General features: G+C 39.3%; 1 protein-coding gene across 1 annotated transcript; it reads left to right on the top strand.

Moving 5' to 3' along the window:
• The first annotated feature begins 210 nt into the window (after nucleotides 1-210).
• Nucleotides 211-17,702, top strand: LOC124281717 (iron-sulfur clusters transporter ABCB7, mitochondrial-like). Its single transcript, XM_046717672.1, has 14 exons — nucleotides 211-393; nucleotides 3,390-3,449; nucleotides 4,028-4,228; nucleotides 4,785-4,914; nucleotides 5,580-5,766; nucleotides 7,578-7,659; nucleotides 8,934-9,022; nucleotides 9,924-10,011; nucleotides 10,273-10,447; nucleotides 11,260-11,417; nucleotides 12,392-12,555; nucleotides 13,690-13,819; nucleotides 14,098-14,376; nucleotides 14,629-17,702. Exons 1-14 carry the CDS (start codon nucleotides 232-234, stop codon nucleotides 14,896-14,898), a joined length of 2,175 nt encoding a protein of 724 aa, XP_046573628.1. The 5' UTR covers nucleotides 211-231; the 3' UTR covers nucleotides 14,899-17,702.
• Nucleotides 17,703-18,575: the final 873 nt, after the last annotated feature.

Raw genomic sequence — 18,575 nt, 5'->3', positions numbered from 1 at the left:
ACATATACACGTGTACGTGATTTAAAAAATCTTGTTGATGGGTTGTCGATTGATTCCAATTCTACATTTACTATTACAACATCACTACAAACGTTAAGCAAATATACACCAGTCCTTCAAGTTACATGCGATTTTGATCTCCTAATCCAATTCCACATCTTCTTGGAATAGTTCATTTCAAATTTTGTATGGCATCCAAGGGCAGGTCACTCTAACTTGAGACTATGAGCAATGGCAGGGATGACAGCAGTTCTGTTTCGAGGGGCGAGTTTCTCGCCCGGTATCCGAAAGTGTGGTTTGTGTCATATCAATGTACAACGGTCATTCAGCATTTTAGTGAAAAATCAAAAGCAGCTACTGACGTCCAAGGTCCATGATGGAATCCCTAGATACGTGAGTCTCCAAAGCACTATGTCATTGAGAAAATCGACAGTCACTAGTGTCAGTACTAACACCCTGGATTTGGCAAAAATGCACTTTTTAGGGCGCAGATTATGTCTCGATGGTAAATGGACAAAATCCCCAAAAAAGTGCATCGCAGGACAAAATCCCCCGGACAAATTTCTCTCCCCACCCCCCATTCCAACAAAGTCAAACAGCACATAGCACATATTTTGAGCACATTCACATCATTAATTATTTGTCAATATTTCAACAATGTCAAAGAGCACATAGCACATATTTTGAGCACATACACATAATTCATTGGACATTTATTTTTATATGAGGAATGAGTATATATTTATTCATACCATGCCGTCATATGATTCCGTGGTACTTATGTTTCCATGGTATTTTCTAATAACATAATTTCTCATGAGCCACTCACCAAATCGCGCCACCTGTCGATTGTTTACGTTCATCAGTTGATCGGCACGGCTCTGAGCCAAAAATGTTCAGACTTTCATCAATTTGCGTACGTACAGTCATCTACTATTAAAAACTAATTCAAATTTATGTCTAGCACGTAATGCACTTTTTGTGCGATCTTTACAAACATGTTCTATAGACTTAGTCAGCTTCAAAGTTTTCCAAACATATCTCTTCTGCTAGCTGATGTCATCAATAAAAACAATCACATGACCTAAGGGGGGAATCCCAGCTCTATTTTTTAAACTGATGAAGCCCGATAGGGTCATCTCTTAAGTTGTTTTTTCACTTTTCATTTCACGTATCCCGTTGACCAACTCTATATATTTTATGAACTGGAAATTTATGCTGAAGAAATGTGACTATTGTGTTAATTCTACAAAATTGTTTACTGTATTACAATTTATCGCCTTCGTTATTACTGTAAACCTACATTGACACTCCCGGATTGGCTGTTGACAACGTGTGCGATTGTGACATGTGCTGTGCACCCGTAATTTGATCTGTAGGAAATACCACGGAAACATATGACGTCACCAGAGTTTGTGCACAATGGCCGCCTGTCGTCCGATACGGACAACAAGAACTTCAGAATGACAAAAGTGTTTTATTGACATTAAATGATACAAAGGTATGTCGTCTAACACTATGTTATGTTTATATGACTTGGCAATATGAGCGATCATATTCATAGTCGTCAATTTCTTAATACCACGGAAACCCATGACGCGAGGTTATATTATGTGACATTTGTTCATTTGTCATTTATGTTATTTGATCATAGCACATCATATCATCAAACATCAGTTCGCATACAGCGACCAATGCCATGCAAGAAATCTGGGGATTAAGTGTTGATCAAAGATCAGGAGAACCAAGCTAAAGATGAGTAGGGGGGATTTAGTCCGTTTTTTGCCAGTTCTATGCCAGTTTACATAGCTAAAACAATCTTCTCCAACTCTTCTGCAATTGTTAATGAAGCTGTTCTATCAAAACATGATAACAAGGATTAAAGAACCTTTAATCTAAAGCTAAAGATGAGTAGGGGGGATTTTGTCCGTTTGAATGTTAATGATGGGGGGGATTATTTATGTCCGGGGTGTTTTTTTTTTGTTTTTGGGGGGGGATTATGTCCGGGGGGATTATGTCCTGGATTCCGTATTGACAATATTCGCCGACTGATACACTCGCTTCACTATCACATGTTTCTCTGGTCCTTAGCCTTCCACTTGCCAATCAAATACCCTTGGACAGTGGGGTTGGGCTCTCCTGGCAATCCTAAGGGTTAGTTGTGAGGTGTTGTATGGGTCCTTATTCAAATTATGGAAATAATCCAATATTATTTGTGGAAACTATTTTTATCAAGAGAAAATGGCATCTGTGCATGCACATAACGGTAAAGAATTTGGTCCTGACGACTTGGTGAATGAACTCTAATTATACTGAAATCCATGAGAAATGCATCACTGGGATAACACGTTTTATCTCCATGATGAAATGAAGAAAAGAACTTATCCCTGCTGACAATGAAATTGTCAATCAAGATGGAAACACAAGAAAAAGCAAAAAACAGTCATTCATCATAAATTAATTTGAGTCAAACTTAAATTTGAGACAGACAGTTTTATTCAATATAAAGCCCCAAAATGTAAATCATTTGTCATTGAATAATTAAAGCGCACATAGGATATGTGATCAATGAATATAGGATTTCCTGATTTTGCTGACAAATTTCTGCTGACTTAAATTTCATGCACTCACAAAACTTTCACACAGTCAATATCAGTAACAGCCATCATTTGCATACCATCTGGGACTTATGATTCCCATTTGTCCAAGAATGGTAGCATCTTTTTTGGACACTGGCTTCCAACCTGTTTTCTTAAATGAGTGTGGTCCTGTGGTAGGGTTTGACTAATTACATCAACTCATGTGAACAGCCTAGTTTCACACTGTCAATATGAGTTTGATCCTTCATAGGGTGATTACCGGGGAACCAGTTATTGTAATTTGAGAGTGTGCCCAGTCAAATGCTGTCACATATTTTTCTGAGGCACAGTTTTAGAAGTTTTTGAAAGCTGTTCAACTAACTAAACAATTATGTACAAATCTGTTATGTAGAAACTTTAATTGTCCTGTCTAAAAGTGTAAAAGATAGCATCTTTCATTGTGAGCACTACAGTTTCCTGATCCAGAATACCCTGACGACTGCACTTGTATGCTTGCTTCAAAGCTTTGGTTTCCCATGGTTAAAAATCCACGAGAACGGTTATTTTTCTTTACCATTACAACATGGCAGAGAGGTATAAAATTGAAGTAAGAAAAGTGGAGCAAATACTATTATGTTTCAAACTAGGTCATTGTAACTGAGGAAAGAATATTAAATATGTTTGATGCTTACCATATTCTAACATTATCCAGTTTCTTTTCCAAGTATATTATATTTAAGATAAAGAAACACATTATGCTGTTGATCTCTAATTGTTGGAATGACAATTGTCTAATATTTCTTTTTCTAGTGTGGAAAACATGGTGGATGGAATAAGTACTCCATCTCGAAGACATCTTTGTTTCGAAAGGTTGGTAGATTATGTTGTATACTAGCAACTTAAAGCTACAGTCATAAACTAAACTGTAGTGATAATCATTAATGCAGATCCTCTCAGTCATGACCATTAAGTTGGTTTCTTATGTCTACAACCGTAATGGAAACAATTACTGTTATGTTAAGAAGTAAACTAAAGTCATACATGCTTTTGTTGTTATTTGTGAAGTTTACATTTGTTTCTTTATTACAAATATCTTTATATTTGTTTCTGGATTTTGCTATTAAATTATTTGGCCAGTAGGGAGAAGAAATAATGCATTCTATATGATATCTTTAATAATCTCAATAGATTTGGATCTGTAGATGATAAAAATAATGTTGGATTGGTTTTTCTCCTTATCGATGTTATGATTATGAAACTTGTAAAGACAAAGTTTAACTTTGGACATTTTTTGTTTCATTTGTGAAAAGAACTTTGGATTATTTCTGTGTCATCAATCTTTACTATCAGTGATATAAACAGACCGTTAATAGATCATGTATGTGTTGCCATAGTTACAGTGTTGTAGAAGTCTCTTTTTAATCATGATAATATTTGGTAATTTGCAGTTATTACCCCCAAAAGTTGGCAAAAGAACTTGTTTTCACCCTGGAGCCTCCACCCTTGCACCTAATGAAATTAATTCTACTAAAAAAGAAGTTAGTGGATGGGACATAGTGAAGGCCATGATGACCTATATCTGGCCCAAGAACAAACCTGGAATCAAGGCTAGAGTTGTGATCGCAGTCGGGCTTCTTGTTGGGTCCAAGGTGAGCAGAACTTTGAACCATACTGTACCATGTTTACACAGGTTTATTGTGTCCTAAATATATTGCAAGTATTTCTGTGGCAACATGTTTTGCTTCAAGAAACCCCTCAAAATTACATCATGCCCTCATATACACTAGACCCGTGAAGGTCCGGGTTAGAATATTGATCTTCAGTAACCCATGCTTGGCGTAAGAGGCGACTAATTGGATCGGGTGGTCAGGCTCACTGACTTGGTTGACACATGTCATTGGTTCCCATTTGCGCAGATCAATGCTCATGCTGTTGATCATTGGATTGTCTGGTCCAGACTTGATTATTTACAGACCACCACCATATAGCTGGAATATTGCTGAGTGTGGCGTAAAACGAAATACACTCACACACTCATATGCACTACTCTTTACTGATTGGCTGATAAGGCAATTGGTGTTGTTATGGAATATTGCTGAGTTCCACATTTAACAATCATTTCTTGATAAATATGCACAGTGAGGATCAGGTGGTCATATTGTCAAACATGAAGGATGTGTGACTTTGACCAGTTTACTTCCACAGGTGATGAATGTACAGGTGCCTTTCATCTTTAAGTATGCAGTAGACTGGCTTAATGCTCCCAGTAACTGGCTAAATCTTGACGATCCAACAGCTACAATTATTACCATGGCAACAGCTTTATTAATAGGCTGTAAGTTAATTGTGTTTTTTCAAAACTTGATTTAGGAGATCAAATTTAGAGCTATTATAATTTCATTATATACGTCTGATTTTCCAACACAGTATGTTTATCTCCATTCTACCATAACCACATTTAAAAACACAATACATACGGTGTTGGAAAATCAGAGGTATATAACGTGATCATTTACCTCTGAATGACTTTGATTAACCAATCACAATCCAGTGATTACTGAAGTTATGGTAGAATTTGTTTTATAGCAGAAATATCTTTTATACAAATTAAAGCCATCTGTGACCATTCTTGTCAATCAAAACCAGCACTGGTTTCATTTTTATCTGGAATCCTGATTCTGAGTTCGGTTTTATATCAGTAAACTATTCATATTTGTAAATGAGTAACAAATGTAGAAACAGGATTTTAACATATCTCTATTCTAGTCTTCTATTGTAATTATTATTATATAACACAGTCTGTTACACTTGCTTATACAGTCAGAATATCTTTTCAAAATGTCAAGGTTCTTCAAAGAATATATCCTAGTTGAAGTAGGAGGCAGGTTTATGGACTGAAGTGGTCTCAAGGCAGTGTTAAATCCCTGTACTGCATTTATTTGAAATTCAAGAGAACGGGTATCTACCTATTGTGTTATCCTCATCTGTTCAACATTTCAGATGGTCTAGCCCGAGCAGGTGCTTCAGCATTGAATGAGCTTCGCAATGCTGTGTTTGCCAAAGTGGCTCAAAACTCAATACGCCGTGTCGCCCGCAATGTATTTCTTCATCTACATAACCTTGACCTTAGTTTTCACCTTTCTCGTCAAACTGGTGCTGTGTCCAAAGCCATAGATCGAGGAACAAGGTGATCACATTTGTCTTTGATTGTTTCAAAATCATTGTCTAACTATTTCTTTTTGTATAATCATATTGTTTTTTGGTTGTATGTAAGAATTGGGTGTTTCATAAATGTATATTATTACTCACCCGTTGAAGATATCACTGTTTAATAATTTTACAATGTTATTATACATTGTGTAATAACATCACATGGTGCCATATCGTATGACGTAAAACTGGTTTACAGTTATGACGTCACAATGCTAATACCTCTGTCAAAATAGTATTAGACCTTGCTTGACTCGCGGAAAGCTGAGAGTCAATCACACTCGTTGAATTCTAAGGAAAGAAGTACTTTGCTCAATATTAGTTTGCTAATGTTGGGTGAGTAATAAATAAAATAAAATAAATAAAATACTAAACTATGTCCCATGTAATACCATATCAATTGTCTAACTATTTCTTTTTATCCCCCGCTGCGCGTTTAGCTGAAGCGGGGGATATAGTATTAGGCTCTGTCCGTCCATACGTACATACATACGAATTGGAATATCTTAATAACCGTTGACTGGATTCTTTTCACATTTGGTATGTATGTTCATAACAGTAAAAGAAAGGCCCCAGTCAGTTTTGGTGACCTTGACCTTTATTTCATGGTCACAAGGGGACTTTAAATTTTTACCCTTGTCAGCGAGATATCTCAAGAACCCTTCTCTGGATTTCTTCATATTCAACACCAAGCTTTATCTAGGGAAGGCGCAGGGCCCAGTCGATTCTGGTGACCTTCACTTAATTTTCAAGGTCACGGCGACACTTTAAAGATTTCAGCATGTTAACCCGCGATGTAAAGATTGTCAGCTAGATATCTCAAGAACCATTCACTGGACTTTCTTCATATATGACTACAAGCTTCATCTGGGGAAGGTGCAAGGCCCAGTTGATTTTGGTGACCTTCAGATAATTTTCAAGGTCACGGCGACAATTTGAAGATTTCAGCATGTTAAACTGCATGTTAAGATTGTCAGCGAGATATCTCAAGAACAGTTCACTGGATTTTCTCCATAGACTTTCAAGACTTCCCTTGAATGTTTTTCAATAAGCAATTTCTTTATTACTATTTTTGCATATTTCATACACTAAGACATTCATGTCAAGGTCAAAGTGAGTCTTAAAAATATTTGTGCGTTTGAACAACTACAGAGCAAGATATCAAGTGAGGTTGACTGGTCATATTTTTGTTGACATTTAACTTCATCTTGAATTACGACCTTCACTTTCATTACTTTTTAAGTTTCATTTGATAATTTGCGGCAGGGATTATGTCACCTTAGTGACAATGCTTGTTGTATAATCATATTGTTTTTTGGTTGTATGTAAGAATTGGGTGTTTCATAAATGTATAATATTGACAGTCATTTGAACATGTTCAGGTCATTTGCTACGTAAAAGAAGTGAAATGACATCAAATTTGTTCATACGACCATAGTTAATTTGTCATGGCATGCCATGGCCATATGAAAATGTGGGGTGTTTTTACCTTCATATGAGTTGTACATATTGTTTGTTTATTAAAATTAAAACAATATTCCATCTATATAATGGCAGCTTTTTCAATATATTATCATCCTAACATTTCCAATTTAAAAACAATTAGTGTGTCAGAGCAATAATAATACTATAAACCAAAATATTATTTTTCCATTACAGAATAAAAGTAACATTTGGCTTTGTGAATCATTTCACTTAAAATGGATGAAACATTTAATACACAGCTGTGTAATTGTATACCCATGTCAGCGTGTTATTTATATGGTTATTTGTTTACATATATTTCAGAGGCATTAACTTTGTTCTGAGTGCACTGGTGTTCAATGTTGCACCAACAATATTCGAGGTTTCCCTGGTAACCTCCATATTGGTAGGTATCATATATTGGTAGGACATATTTGGGTCTCTGCTCCTTCTTTCAACATAAACTCTAATGATGGAATTTATACATACTCTATTCTATACTGTGGTTTTTTTAGGGGTGGGGTAGCCTAGTGGTTAAAGCCGGCGCTTCGATTCCCCATGGGTACAATGCCATTTCGTCATGCTGAAGACCCAATTGTAAACCAAAAGTCACTGGTTCGATTGGTTGAAAACCACATGGGTAAATAATGTGTGAAGCCCATTTCTGGTGTCCCTTAAAATCATATTGTGACGTAAAGTCTGAATGACGCCACAATTGCTGGAATATTGCTAGAATATTGCTGAAAGCGGCGTAAAACCAAGTCACTCATTTGCTCACTATACTGGTTTTGTTCAGGCAAATTGTAGAGTCCAGTTATCATGATAGTGAGTGAGTGACTGAGTTTAGTTTTATGCTGCACTCAGCAGTATTCCAGTTATATGGTGGTGGTCTCTACCAGACAATCCAGTGATCAATTATCATAATATATTGGATCCTCATGAAGATTGGGGTAAGAATAGGTCTCCAGTACCCCATTCTTGACTAAATGGATTGGATTGTCAGGTGGTGACGTGTGATTGCATGTCGGCATATGTGTGTGGATTAGTAATCATGATGTCATTCAATCTGTGGGTTGTCAGATCAGGGCTGGAGGATTTACAGACCACTGTCATAGAGCTGAATAATGCTGAATGTGGCATTTAACAACAAACAAATGATATCTGTTGGGAAGGCTTGAGTCGCTGTTATGGTATATGTAACATTAGGCAAGACTTGTGTCTTTTGATGCAAGGTGGATAAAATAGTGAGCGAGTATGGTTTTACACCTCTTTTAGCAATATTCCAGCAATATCATGGCCATCGACACCAGAAATGGGGAATCAAACCCGTGTTTTCAACGTGACGGGATAAAATATAAACATTTGTGTGACTTAGGATTGTTCTGTTTTGCCTATTGTGTTCAACCATGATCTTAAGTTATAGAGATTAAAGAACAGATGTATGGGTATCATAAGATTAAATTTCCCCCCAAATTATATAGGTACTGTTCGAATCTATTGTGTATGTGAAGTAAAAATGTGTAGACATTCTGCTATATAAAATCAGCAAGATTTCAGTGTATATGGAATATGGAATATTCCTATAGAGATGTTAATGTCATCTATGATAAAGTTGAATATTTTCTGATATGTTGTAAAGAATGCCAGTGATTGCTGTGAATCATAAACATACTCTTGCAGTACTACAAGTGTGGGATTCAGTATGCCATGGTGGCTCTGGGTTGTATTGGGACCTACACCCTCTTCACTCTGCTCGTCACACAGTGGAGGTAAGCTCTACTGATTACAGTCAGATACTCACTGGAGAGAAACCCTACATAGAATCAGACATTTATGCTCTACTTTAGATCTGGCTCTCATTTGAGGTAAGTTTTGATTACAGTCAGATTCTCAGCAGAGGTAACGTTTGCTTACAACCGGTCAATCAGTGGAGGTAAGCTCTACTTACTGTCAGATGCTCAGCAGAGGTAAGGTTTGCTTACAACCGGTCAATCAGTGGAGGTAAGCTCTACTTACTGTCAGATGCTCAGCAGAGGTAAGGTTTGCTTACAACCGGTCAATCAGTGGAGGTAAGCTCTACTTACTGTCAGATGCTCAGCAGAGGTAAGGTTTGCTTACAACCGGTCAATCAGTGTCAACTGTCAGTGCTCAGCAGAGGTAAGCTTTACTTACTGTCAGATGCTCAGCAGAGTTAGTGTTTGCTTGAACCCTGCCTGTCAGTCAGTGAAGGTAAGCTCTACTTACTGTCAGATGCTCAGCAGAGGTAAGGTTTGCTTACAACCGGTCAATCAGTGGAGGTAAGCTCTACTTACTGTCAGATGCTCAGCAGAGTTAGCGTTTGCTTACAACCGGTCAATCAGTGAAGGTAAGCTCTACTTACTGTCAGATGCTCAGCAGAGGTAAGATTTGCTTACAACCAGTCAATCAGTGGAGGTAAGCTCTACTTACTGTCAGATTCTCAGCAGAGGTGAGCTCTTCTTTATCTACTTAAAGTCAGATACTCAGTGAAGTTAAGCTATGCTTAAAATCAGAAGCTCTGTGAAGGTAAGCTCTACTTAAAATCAGATGCTCAGTTGAGGTAAGATATGAATTCTTTGAACATTTTGTGGTGGTAGAGAAGGTGATGATGTGATTGGGTGTCTGTGCAGAAGGTTGTTTCATTGTTTGCAGGACTCAGTTTCGTGTAAAGATGAACCAGGCAGACTCTAAAGCAGGATCTATGGCCATTGATTCACTCATCAACTACGAGACTGTGAAGGTACATCTGTCTGAAGAAGTATTTATTGCATACAATTGTTAAAATAAGCATAAATTAATTGATCATGTGATTTAAGTACGAAACATTAATAGTAATGACCTGTTGTGGATACTCCAGTATCGTGGAACATACTGTTTGTGAGGCAGGCAAATCATGATACAGAGAGAGAGTGTTGGAAAGGAAAATGGTTAACATTTTCATAAATAAATGAGAACTTTGGAATCCTGTGGCTTTAGCAATCATATTGTATGTGTTACCCAGTATTTCAACAATGAGAAGTATGAAGCTGACAAGTATGACAAGGTGTTGAAGAACTATGAGACTGCCTCCCTCAAGACCACCACCAGTCTGGCCATGTTGAACTGGGGACAGAATGCCATCTTCAGCGCCGGAATCACTGGCATCATGCTGCTGTCCAGTCAACAGATAATGGCAGGTTTGTATGGGACACTGATGAAATATCAACATCAGCTCCTCAGAAACCAATGAAGCTGAAACTGTTTGATACCAATGATGACAACTGAAGTAGTCAAGATGTTGGAAACATATTTGTAACCGTTCCACTATGGGTTTTTAAAAATTATTTTATCTTTGCACTAGCTACTAAATTATCTCTAAACTTATTTCCTTACACTGTAAACATCATCTCAAAAAACACTGGAACAAGGAAACTGAAACTTCACTTCCTTTGCTCTCACAGATGATGAAACCTGATTGCCCCAAGAGCTTCAATTTTCAGTATATCCATGTAGGGTTCAGTCTAGGTTTATGTTACAATCTTGTAGACAGTATAAGTTGTTCACTGGTCTCGAGGGGGACATGGGCTGATGTTAAACAAACATCGAGGGTACATCAAGCCATGGGCCCCGAGGGACCAGTGAACAACATATTTATCTTACCGAACACCTCAATGGTAATTGTGAACTGTTTGAAGCACGGGTATCGGATCATAGTATGGAGTACCAGACGACAAGAAAAACAAATTTAGAGTTATCTCCCTTCCATCGATTTGCATTTGCAAAACATCGGTAATTTCCGTACATCATACGTGATTCAATGTTATTCGAGATAAAGAATTACTACTATGAAGTACCAAATGAGTTCAGCATTCCCAGAGGGTTACATAGAAAATGTTACTTGCTTGTACATTGTTACATTGAAAATAATAGAAGAGCACTCAGCCAATCAGAAAATGACATTTATATGTGAGGCAAGATAAACACTAATGACCTGATAACATTTGTTCAGGTACTATGACTGTTGGGGACCTGGTGATGGTTAATGGACTCCTCTTCCAGCTCTCTATGCCTCTCAACTTCCTCGGTTCCGTGTATCGGGAAGTTCGCCAGTCCCTGATCGACATGCACACCATGTTTAGTATCCTCAACATAACACCCAATGTGATGGTGAGTTCCGCCAGGGGGTTTCTGTGTTAGAATGGGTCACAAGCAGCCTATGCTGGTTGTGAGAGGCAATTGATTGAGTAACTTTGAACTTTGGTAAGATTGGGTGGTTAGACTCGCTGACCTTGTTGATCGTGTCATCATCGTATCCCAACGATGTAGACATGTTGTTCATGATATCAATGATTGGATTATTTGCTCAAGATCTACATTTGTAGGTCCCTGCTATATGGCTGTAATTTTGCCAAGTACCTCAGGGCCTAAGATAAGGGCTTTATCGGCATATGTACGGATATAAAATATGCACGATACGGTAGGAAATAATGTAGAAAACGTAGCAGATACCAGTGTATGAAATAAGTCCCGTCCGACTGCCTGAGACGGTCTAGGTTTCTGACAGACGGTCAAAATTTACAGCTACCAGCCTAATGGTCTGGTTATAAGTTTAGACATTCCATACATCAGAGTAAATTCACCATATTTGGTCTGGTTAAATCCAATTTGGGCTGGTAACATTCTGAAGTTACCAGCCCTGATGTCTGGCTTGATTTTGGGCTTATTTCATACACTGCAGATACGCACCACAGCAATGGTGTACGGTCTTAGAATCATTTACAGACATATTTATCTGAAAAAGTATTGTTTTATTGTTTATTGACCTGTTTACACTTGAGCAGCAATGTTGTGGTGCATGTATGAAACGAAACACAAGATGACTGATACTCCATTAAATTCCATTCAGTACTCTAAATGTACTCTTCAGTTTTTCCAGTACGTACTCCTGATGTTGAAACATTATCTGGAGCCCTGTACCTGCATCATTTCAAAGTTTTCCTTCCACATCGATATGACATATTAGTGCTGGGAACAATTCATGTTTGATGGGAGTTCCTATGCAGGTACACATACAAACTTCACTTTGTCCCACAGAATAGTCTCTATCCAACCCAAATGGATCTCCTTGCTTTGTCCCACAGAATGATCTCAATGCTCCATCACTGTGCATCACACCCTCTGAGTCCACCATCACGTTTGAGGATGTGTATTTTGAATATGTTCCGGGACAGAAGATTCTCAATGGTCTGTCATTTACTGTACCATCAGGGAAGAAGGTAGCTGTTGTTGGTGGCAGCGGTTCAGGGTAAGTCATGTACGAGTGATCAGTGGGTGTGGTTGAGTGATCCATGATGTACATGAGTGATCAGTGGTTGTAGTTGAGTGACCCATGGATGTACGTGAGTGATCAGTGGGTGTAGTTGAGTGACCCATGGATGTCCGTGAGTGATCAGTGGGTGTGGTTGAGTGAACCATGATGTAAGTGAGTGATCAGTGGGTGTAGTTGAGTGATCCATGATGTACGTGAGTTATCAGTGGTTGAGTGATCCATGATGTACGTGAGTGCTTAGTGGGTGTGGTTGAGTGACCCATGGATGTACGTGAGTGATCAGTGGTTGAGTGATCCATGATGTACATGAGTGATCAGTGGTTGAGTGATCCATGATGTACATGAGTGATCAGTGGTTGTAGTTGAGTGACCCATGGATGTACGTGAGTGATCAGTGGGTGTAGTTGAGTGACCCATGGATGTACGTGAGTGATCAGTGGGTGTAGTTGAGTGATCCATGGATGTACGTGAGTGATCAGTGGTTGAGTGATCCATGATGTACGTGAGTGATCAGTGGGTGTGGTTGAGTGATCCATGGATGTATGTGAGTGATCAGTGGGTGTGGTTGAGTGATCCATGGATGTATGTGAGTGATCAGTGGGTGTGGTTGAGTGATCCATGGATGTATGTGAGTGATCAGTGGTTGAGTGGAGTGATCCATGATGTACATGTGAGTGATCAGTTGGTGTGGTTGAGTGATCCATGGATGTATGTGAGTGATCAGTGGGTGTAGTTGAGTGATCCATGGATGTACGTGAGTGATCAGTGGGTGTGGTTCAGTGATCCATGGATGTATGTGTGTGATCAGTGGGTGTAGTTGAGTGATCCATGGATGTATGTGAGTGGTCAGTGGGTGTAGTTGAGTGATCCATGGATGTACGTGAGTGATCAGTGGGTGTGGTTCAGTGATCCATGGATGTACGTGAGTGATCAGTGGGTGTGGTTCAGTGATCAGTGAGTGTTGTGAGTCAGCAGGAAAGGGTGGCAATGGATGGGCCTCTTTGATGTTTGATGTGGATGTTTTGCTGGTTTACCATCTACTTGACTTTACATCTCTCACTTTTCACTTTTTTCTGTACGCTTGTTAACAATGTCTCTTTTCTAATCCAGAAAATCGACCATTGTGAGGTTGCTGTACCGCTTCTTTGACACAGACCAGGGACGTATTCTGATCAATGGGCAGGACATAAAATCCTTGAATCTGGACAGCACTCGGAAAGCTATAGGAGTCGTTCCTCAGGTAGGGCAGAGGGTGTCAAACAGTGATAGTTGTTCCTCAGATGGGAAAACAGATGTCACAGTTTTTCTCCCACCTCTGGGGGCGGTGGGGTAGCCTAATGGTTGAAGCGTTAGCTTGTCACGCGGAAGACCCGGGTTCGAATCCCCACATGGGTACAATGTGTGAAGCCCATTTCTGGTGTCCCCTGCCGTGATGTTGCTGGAATATTGCTAAAAGCGGCGTAAAACCAAACCCAGTCAGTCTCACCTCCGACTAAATTACCTGTTATTTTATTCCAGGATTGTGTGTTGTTCCATGACACTGTCTTCAACAACATCCATTATGGTGATCTGACCAAGTCTGAGACAGATGTACACAACGCTGCCCAGATGGTGGAACTGCATGATGCCATTATGACCCGATTCCCTAATCAGTATGAAACCCAGGTTGGAGAGCGGGGCCTCAAGCTCTCAGGGGGAGAGAAGCAGAGGGTAGCCATTGCCAGGACCATCATGAAGGACCCTCCCATCATTATCTATGACGAAGCTACCTCAAGCCTGGACACAATCACAGAACAGGTAACATATTTATGTCCCTCGGCTTCTAGGTTTGTTCGCCCAGAATAAGCTTCTAGGTTTCTAGGCCATCCTCCATGGCCTGGTTCCCATTTCCCATCAAAGTGTTGTGTGAAACAGAGACGTCAGGCAGAATTTCAGGCAGTGCTTAAAATCTGAATCACACCTGATTGTCTCCCTTTTATGGCAAAACTGTTAAATTTCAGTTTCACTAAAGTTTCTTAGAAGTAAGACACTGAACTAATTCTATTGCAGAACATTCTATCAGCACTTCGTGAGGTAACGAAAGGGAAGACCACAGTAGTGATCGCTCACCGACTGTCAACTGTTGTTGATGCAGATATGATATTGGTGTTGGAGAAAGGTCGTGTGGCGGAGCAAGGGACACACTACAGCCTCCTGGCCGATCCCAACAGTCTGTACAGCCATCTGTGGACTAAGCAGAGCCAGGTAAAGATGGCTGACCCAGCAGATGCAGATGCAGATGCCTCGGTCCTGGAAGAAACAGATGACATCAAGCAGTAACTGAAGACAAAGAAACAGACCTTGAAGGCAAAGATGACATAATGCTGAATCAACAGGTCAGACAACTTGGTAGTGGAGAGAACAGATGATATTAATCAGTGGCAGCAGACGATTTAGTCCTGGAAGAAGGAGTCACAGACAACTTGGCACTGAAGGAAACAGATGACATCTAGTAGGGGCAGCAGACAACTGGGTCATGGAGAGAAAGGACAACAGTAAACATCAGTCACAGACTCCTTGATCAAAGAGAAAGCAGTCACAGACAACTTGGTCCGGAAGGGAACAAAGTCAAGTGGCAGTGCAGACACAGGAGCACACCTCGAGGAAACAAATGGCATCAAGCAGTAGCTTTAACAATAGCAGCAGCAGCAGCAGCAGCAGCAAGCAGCAGACAGTTTGTCCTCTTGGGAACAAATGACATTGAGTACTTGAATACCCATTTCAGTTCTTGCTTCAGATATCTCATTTCAGGGCATCTTGGCACTGATATCTGCAGTATGTGCCAGCATGGAGGTAGCTTGTGTATGGTGTAAACAACTCAGGTACTCGATATCCAAAAATGAAATTGTTCAGTAGCACCAAGATTATTTGCAGAGATGTAGTATTTAGATCTTATATGCTGGCACCAAACATCACCGCTTGACATACTCAAAGTTCCAACTTAGACTAAGGTAGCAAATGAATATCCTTAACATTCAAGATTCACATTCAGATTGTTGGTTATGTTCACTGGAAGACAAAATCTGTTTCTCATGTTATCTTCTGTACTTATAGCGTTGTCTATTGCTCTCTAGTTGTACAGAAAAATGTCCTCCAGAGGGTGCCACTTTACAAGTAACAGTACAAAGGCTATCAACCATCTTCCCACAGGTTTGTCACACCCATTTCACCCCAAACTGCTTGGTCTCATGTCTCAGGTCTGCTTTCCCACTACGTGCTTCTGTAGCCAGATGGCTGGTTGTGTTTGCCTAAGTGTAGAGCACCAAATTTAAGTCTATGGTGTGTTCAATCAGTGTATGAAATAAGGCCAATCCGACCGCCCAAGACGGGTTAGATTTCAGACAGACGGTCTAGATTTACAGCTAGCCAGCCCGATGGTCTGGTAAAAATTGAGATATTATATACATCTAAGTCAAATCTTGGTGTCTGGTCTGGTAACATTTTGAAGTTACCAGCCCTGATGTCTGGCTGGGGTTTTGGCTATTTTCATACACTGGTTCAATCTTAGGACTTGTGCATTCTGTTGTTTGGGCATAGGGTAATGTGTGACACCTTCAGTTTTGTGTGATATTTTGGGTTTCCATATTAGCTGAAAATATAAACAATGGGCTTTTTGGGGGTGTTGAGTGTACGTACCCCATGGTGCTTCCATGTTAGAAAAGGTCTTGGACAACTTCCATGTCTTGACTTGAGTTAGATACGTCCCCAGTAACCTATGCTCGTCATTAGAGGTGGAGAAACAGATCAGGTAGTCTGCTTTGATGTTATGATTGATTGCTGTCTGTGCTATTAAACCACAAGAGAACAGAATGATGAAATCAATATGGTGGTCAGGCTCAGTGATCTGATTGATTGTACCACAGTGGAATGGAAACATAATACCAGTCACCACATTGTCTGATCCAGACTTTATTGTGTACCAGCTTACAACAGTTGAGTGCAGCAATAAAACCACATAATAGTTGCATATAAATGGATCACAGGCTACCATGGTTACTTGATTAGAGTCAAAGTATATACTTTACATTCACTCGATCTCCCATAGTAACCATGATGTTGGTAACATAAGCTTCCACCAGTCTTCACAGAATTGGTGTGTTTCTTCATACAGGAGTTATATAGTCATTAAGTGAGAGGTTTGTTTGTCAACAATGCATTTGCAATGTTCTTGCAATATGTCTGCAACAAATAAATAACAATCAAAACCAGTGATTGATACTGTGAGCGCTCCCCAAGTTACTGTGTCCAATCTTACGGAGTTTCACAGTCCAATCTTTTCCAGAATCCCAGTTTCATTACAACAGATCTACTCCTACAAATCTTTGTGAGACCAACAGGAATGCCACAGTGTGTTCTCCTCACTGAGACCACCTCAATGGACATGGTGTCAGATCAAATTATACTTAGTCAGTGGTTAATGAGATTATGAACAGTAAGGCTGAGGTAGTCAGAAATCAAAGTTTGGTTGACCCAGGATTCATTGCCGAGTAAGATCTGTAAACATTGTACGTGTTGTAAACACATTTGTAAACTCAAACACAATTGAACAAGAGAATGCATATGATATTCTTTTGAAAATAATATGCAGAGTATTTCTTAGATGTAACTGTTTTTCATAGTTCTGATGTTTAATTTATATTATTACTGTGTATAATTTGCACTTTTCTACAAGTATGATTTTACAGATTCCCATGACCATGATTCCAGAACATAAACATTCAGTAGGAACAAGAAGAAAGTAACAGTTGTGACTTGTTTGTGAACTACATGGCATGTTTATCTTGCTCACTGATATGGACTCATGGGCAAATTGGAGCCAACAGCCTCAGGGTTGTGAGTGTGAAAATTCATCAGCTACAGGCATTGATAAGTTCAGGGCAGTGGGGTAGCCTGGTGGTTAAAGTGTTTGCTCGTCATGCCGAAGGCCTGGGTTCGATTCCCCACATGGGTACAATGTGTGAAGCTCATTGCTGGTGTACCCTGTCGTGATATTGCTGTATATTGCTAAAAGCGACGTAAAACCCAACTCACTCATTGATCAGTTCAGTAGTGCATATATTGTTATTGTGTTTGATACAACTATCCATAGTAGTGTGTTTCTAGTAATAGTTCGATTGAGAGGAGATACAGTTCAGTGTGGAAATTCATCAGCTACAGGCATTGATCAGTTCGGTAGTGCATATATTGTTGATGCATTTGATACAACTATCCATTGTTTGTGTTTATAGTAACAGTTGATTCAGAAGAGATACAGTTCATCTGCACGTAGCAAAGACATAAAACTTCATTTTGTCACAAAACACTGTCTCGCCATCAGGATTACAACCTGTGAAAACAGCTCCAAAGGCCAACAAATGATATATTTATGAACATTAGGGACCGTTCATAATTTTTGGCTAGGGGGATTGGTGAAGATTTTTAAGGAGACATGTACAATGTGAACATCCAGGTTAGAATTGATCTTCAGTAACCCATACTTGTCATTAAAGGCGACAAACAGGATCGGTGGTCAGGCTCACCGACTTGGTTGATGTATGTCATTGTATCGCAATTGCTTAGATTGATGCTCATGATGTTGATCACTGGATTGTCTGGTCCAGACTTGAAAATTTACAGACCGCTGCCATATAGCTGGAATATTGTTGAGCGTGGCATAAAACCAAACTCAATCAATCAATGTATCAGGGTACATTGATTTATATCTCGTATGTAGTATAAACAGTCAACAGTGCAAATCTAGTGTAAATCTTAATACACTGGTTCTCAAATTTTGTAGTTAGTCCTACTTGAACAAGAGAAAACATGTCTATTTTGACAATTTCTGTCAGTTTAAAATCAAGTTTCAAATTGTTGTTCAGTTAAAGAATTGAGCACACGACTTCAAATGTAACTTGTCAGTGAGAACTAAAATCATTGGCATTTTGCCCTGATGACAATCCAGTAGTCTCAGGCACATC

Source organism: Haliotis rubra, unplaced genomic scaffold (genome assembly GCF_003918875.1).
Source record: "Haliotis rubra isolate DU_JTF1 unplaced genomic scaffold, ASM391887v1 Scf289, whole genome shotgun sequence".
NCBI classification, from domain to species: Eukaryota; Metazoa; Mollusca; class Gastropoda; order Lepetellida; family Haliotidae; genus Haliotis; species Haliotis rubra.
The sequence above is the reverse complement of the archived record's forward strand: the minus strand, read 5'-3'. Positions and strand labels throughout refer to the sequence as shown.

Bases quoted from the DNA above. Each gene is read 5' to 3' on its own strand.
- LOC124281717 (XM_046717672.1), top strand. From the start codon at position 232: ATGGCAGGGATGACAGCAGTTCTGTTTCGAGGGGCGAGTTTCTCGCCC. The intron at 394-3,389 runs GTGAGTCTCCAA...TTCTTTTTCTAG, and splicing joins ATGATGGAATCCCTAGATAC to TGTGGAAAACATGGTGGATG. The intron at 7,660-8,933 runs GTAGGTATCATA...ATACTCTTGCAG, and splicing joins CCCTGGTAACCTCCATATTG to TACTACAAGTGTGGGATTCA.